This window comes from Notothenia coriiceps, unplaced genomic scaffold (genome assembly GCF_000735185.1).
Source record: "Notothenia coriiceps isolate Sejong01 unplaced genomic scaffold, NC01 NC01_scaffold00000339, whole genome shotgun sequence".
NCBI lineage: Eukaryota > Metazoa > Chordata > Actinopteri > Perciformes > Nototheniidae > Notothenia > Notothenia coriiceps.
Window position 1 is genome coordinate 15,566,857 of NW_011333040.1, and position 3,970 is coordinate 15,570,826.

A 3,970-nucleotide genomic window follows, 5' to 3' on the forward strand; every position below is an offset into this window, starting at 1 on the left:
GCAAAAAATGAAATGCAGGTGTATGGTTGATTATTACCTTTTGACATTTTATTGTGACAGTTTAAAGATTGATAGTAGATCATTTGTGTGCTGCAGGACATGATTGGAGCCTTTTACACTCAGTGATCGCANGCGCGTTGACACCTGGAAGACAGCTGATAGAAGAGGGGAGAGCATATATAGAGGGATTACCAGGTGCGATGATTAGGCTTGTGAATAGAGGGACGTGATAGGTTTGCTGAGGAGTGGCGCTCCCTATCCTTAAGTGAAGGGAGCGAGTATTGCCGTGACGTGCAATACGAAGTGATAGGTCTTCCTGTCTGAACTTGCGCTGAGCTTCATTAGATCATTTGTGTGCTGCAGGACATGATTGGAGCCTTTTACACTCAGTGATCGCACATGCCTGCTGCTGGTTGAAGAAATGAAGTGGCTGGAGGTAGCAGTTAAAAAAAAAACCGTTATATATGTAATTTCTATAATTGCAGACAATCAACACTTGGCAAAAAGTCCATAGAAAACATTAAAAACGCGTTGTGTTTTGATTTGTGCTGCTCTTAAACATCTCGACAATTTTACGGCAGCAATAAAACACATTAAGGTTTACATTAATGCTTACACAGTGCATTCTTTTTTACATGATACTGATGTTCTTATACAATATAATTATTCATCTAACCCCTCCAGCACTGAGGTCACTGGAGAGCTGCAGCTAATGGATTAAGAGCTAACAAGTTAATTAAGCATGAGGATCAGTGGCTGTGCAACATTATCCAACACAAGCTATATGTACAGGGAGATACAATCGAAATAAATCACACAAAACGCTTTATTGCACAGTGTCAAAAAAAAGAAAAGAAGATTTCCAAACATCACTGAATTTATCGCACTGAAGAACCTGAAACTTTGCCTTTAATTAAATGTAATATGTTAACAGATCTCACATAACTGTATTAAGTTTAATATTATTTCATATTATTGCTTTCAACTAACCTTATACTGTACAGTTATGTAAACTATGTTGACATAAGACATTTAATTAAGGTCAATGTTTCAGTTTTTTCAGGGCATGTTGATTCTATGGTTGTTGTGTAACTTTGTAACTTTTTAATGCACATTAATGCTGGTGCAGAGGCCCAGGATGAATGTCAGTATGGAAAATCATGCAAATCTTGTCATCTTTTAGAGCAGGGGTGTCAAACTCAATTTCATCGCGGGCCACATTGGAATTATGGGGGCACTCAAAGGGCCGGTTGTAACTTTAAGACTATATAAATATTTAATGTATATAAAATGATGTATTATATTACATTATTGCCTCTGCATTGGATTATTATCAGATAGGGTAATAACTTCGTAATTAACTACGTCTGAAAGCAGAAGTCTACGGCAAATAATTGCAAGTCTATTCGGTGAGACTGTCACAAAATGATTTAAAAAGAAAAGCCTCATTTTGGAGAGAAAAAAGTGACATTTGGGGGGGAAAAGTAACATTTTGAAGAAAAAAAAGTCAAATTCTGAGAAAAAAAAGCATATTTTGAAGAAAACAAGTCAAATTCTGAGAAAAAAAGGTAATTAGAGATGCATTGTGGGACATGTAGTTTATGGGCAACATGCTTCTGTAAATCGGCATGTAACCGTATAATAAACATATTATATTCTTTGCAAGCTCTTGTGGGCCACAGAAAATGAAGTCACGGGCCGATTTCGGCCCCCAGGCTTTGAGTTTGACACCCCTATTTTTCAGNTGATCCAGGACCACAGCCACGACTCAAGATCCAGGACTCGCGATCCATGACACAGGACCGCAGGATCATCCATGACTCCGGATCCCGGCGTATATAGACACCAAAAAGAAAGAAATTTGGGGAAGCTGGGTTAATCGGAACATGAGAGTACACAGGTATAGACAGAGAGAAGGAAGAAGTAAGATGTCCCCCGACAAACTAAGCCTATATCAGCAAAACTAGGGGCTGAATCTAATCAGCCCTAACTATAAGCTTTATCAAAAAGGAAGGTCTTAAGCGCACTCTTAAAAACGGATAGGGTGTCTGCTGCCCGAACACAAACTGGAAGCTGATTCCACAAAAGTGGAGCTTGATAAGAAAAGGCTCTGGCTCCCATTGTACTTTTAGAGACTCTAGGAACAACCAACAACCCTGCATTCTTGGAACGCAATGCCCTAGTAGGACAGTAGGGTATAATGAGTTATTTAAGGTAAGATGGCGCCTGCCCATTAAGGGCTTTGTAGGCGAGAAGAAGAATTTTAAATTCTATCCTGTGTTCTATAGGGAGCCAGTGTAAGGCAGCCAGAACAGGAGTAATGTGGTCCCTTTTCCTAACTCTGGTTAGTACACGAGCTGCAGCATTTTGAATCAGCTGAAGCGACTTGACTGACTTCTTGGTACACCCTGATAATAAGGAGTTACAATAATCCAGCCTTGAAGTAACAAATGCATGGACCAGTTTCTCTGCATCATTTTGAGGCAAGATATGCCTGATTTTTGCAATGTTACGTAGATGGAAGTAGGTGGTCCTGGAAATTGATTTTATGTGGGTGTTAAAGGATAAATCCTGATCAAATATAACACCAAGATTCCTTACAGTCTCACTGGAGGCCAAATTAATGCCATCCATAGTTAGTATATCTTTAGATAATTTATTTCGTAGATTCTTCGGGCCAAGTACAATAACTTCAGTTTTGGTCGTGTTTAACATCAAAAAATGTAACGTCATCCATGTTTTTAAGTCCTTGAGGCAGTCTTGAATTTTATTTAGATGATTAATTTCATCAGGCTTGATTGATAAATATAGTTGAGTATCATCCGCATAACAATGAAAGTTTACAGAATGATTCCTTATAATATTGCCTAACGGAAGCATATATAGTGTGAACAAAATAGGTCCAAGCACTGAGCCCTGTGGCACTCCATGGCTAACTTTGGTTTGCATGGAAGATTCATCGTTGACACGTACAAACTGAGAGCGTTCAGATTGATAGGACCTAAACCAGCCTAAAGCAGTTCCCTGTATGCCAACTAAGTGCTCTAGTCTTTGCAATAGGATATCATGGTCGATAGTATCAAATGCAGCACTAAGATCGAGCAAGACAAGAATAGAGACAAGTCCCTTGTCTGAGGCTATCTCCAGAATATGTTGATTTTAGTAAGGATGTTTTGAGAAAAAATGACAATACAATTGTGTATTTAGTAACCTTTCCACCTTACTACTCCACTGTTGGATAGTTAATTAGAATGTGTAAAAAGTCAAACCTGGAATTGTGTATTTGCATTCCTCCGGTGACTGCAGTATGGCCTCTCCTGTTGGAAAAAGCGGCTCACCATTCCCGGCACTGTTTATATTTTGATTTACCGCATTGAAATATATTGCATAAGTTTTTAATAAGAGAATAAAATAAACAACAGCGACCATGAACTCTGCAGACACAAAGCAAGACTTCCAGGAAGAGCTTTTGTTTAAAGTATACTCTTTTTTTCATTTTGGAACGTCTTACGTTCAACTGAAAGGTGAGATTCAGGAATGCAGGAATCAAATTAGGATTGCAAATATGCAGCCAAAGCATTTATAGAAAACTCACATTTTTTAAGAAGTTTGAAACTCAAATAATTAAGATATTAATCACCATTGTTCCATGACGTAGCAGGGTCTGCAGCAACAGGAGTAAGATCAGACGTTTGAGTCCATATTTGGCCACAGTCGCACAGATCATGTCTTAGTGTTACTGTGAATCTGCCTGACTCCTAAAAAAACTGTTTAGATTTCAGTGGTAGATTCATGGTCAAGCAATGATTTATTTATTTAATTACAAACCTGAAAGAATAGTATAATCAATGCTGGATACAAAAATCTAATTTGTGAATGAGAATCGTCTCAGGAATGGCATTTCAATCAGTTTAAAGCAAGTAAATTAATTAAATTCAGGTTTTGTTTTACATAAACTGCAGGTTGAGGC

General features: G+C 38.1%; 1 protein-coding gene across 1 annotated transcript; it reads right to left on the bottom strand.

The window, feature by feature from the left end:
• Positions 1–1,986: 1,986 nt before the first annotated feature.
• Positions 1,987–2,883, bottom strand: LOC104947167 (uncharacterized; the record flags this gene model as incomplete). Its single annotated transcript, XM_010773133.1, is given in 1 exon segment — positions 1,987–2,883. A coding segment is annotated over 1 exon segment (897 nt), but the record flags the coding sequence as incomplete, so codon positions are not given.
• Positions 2,884–3,970: the final 1,087 nt, after the last annotated feature.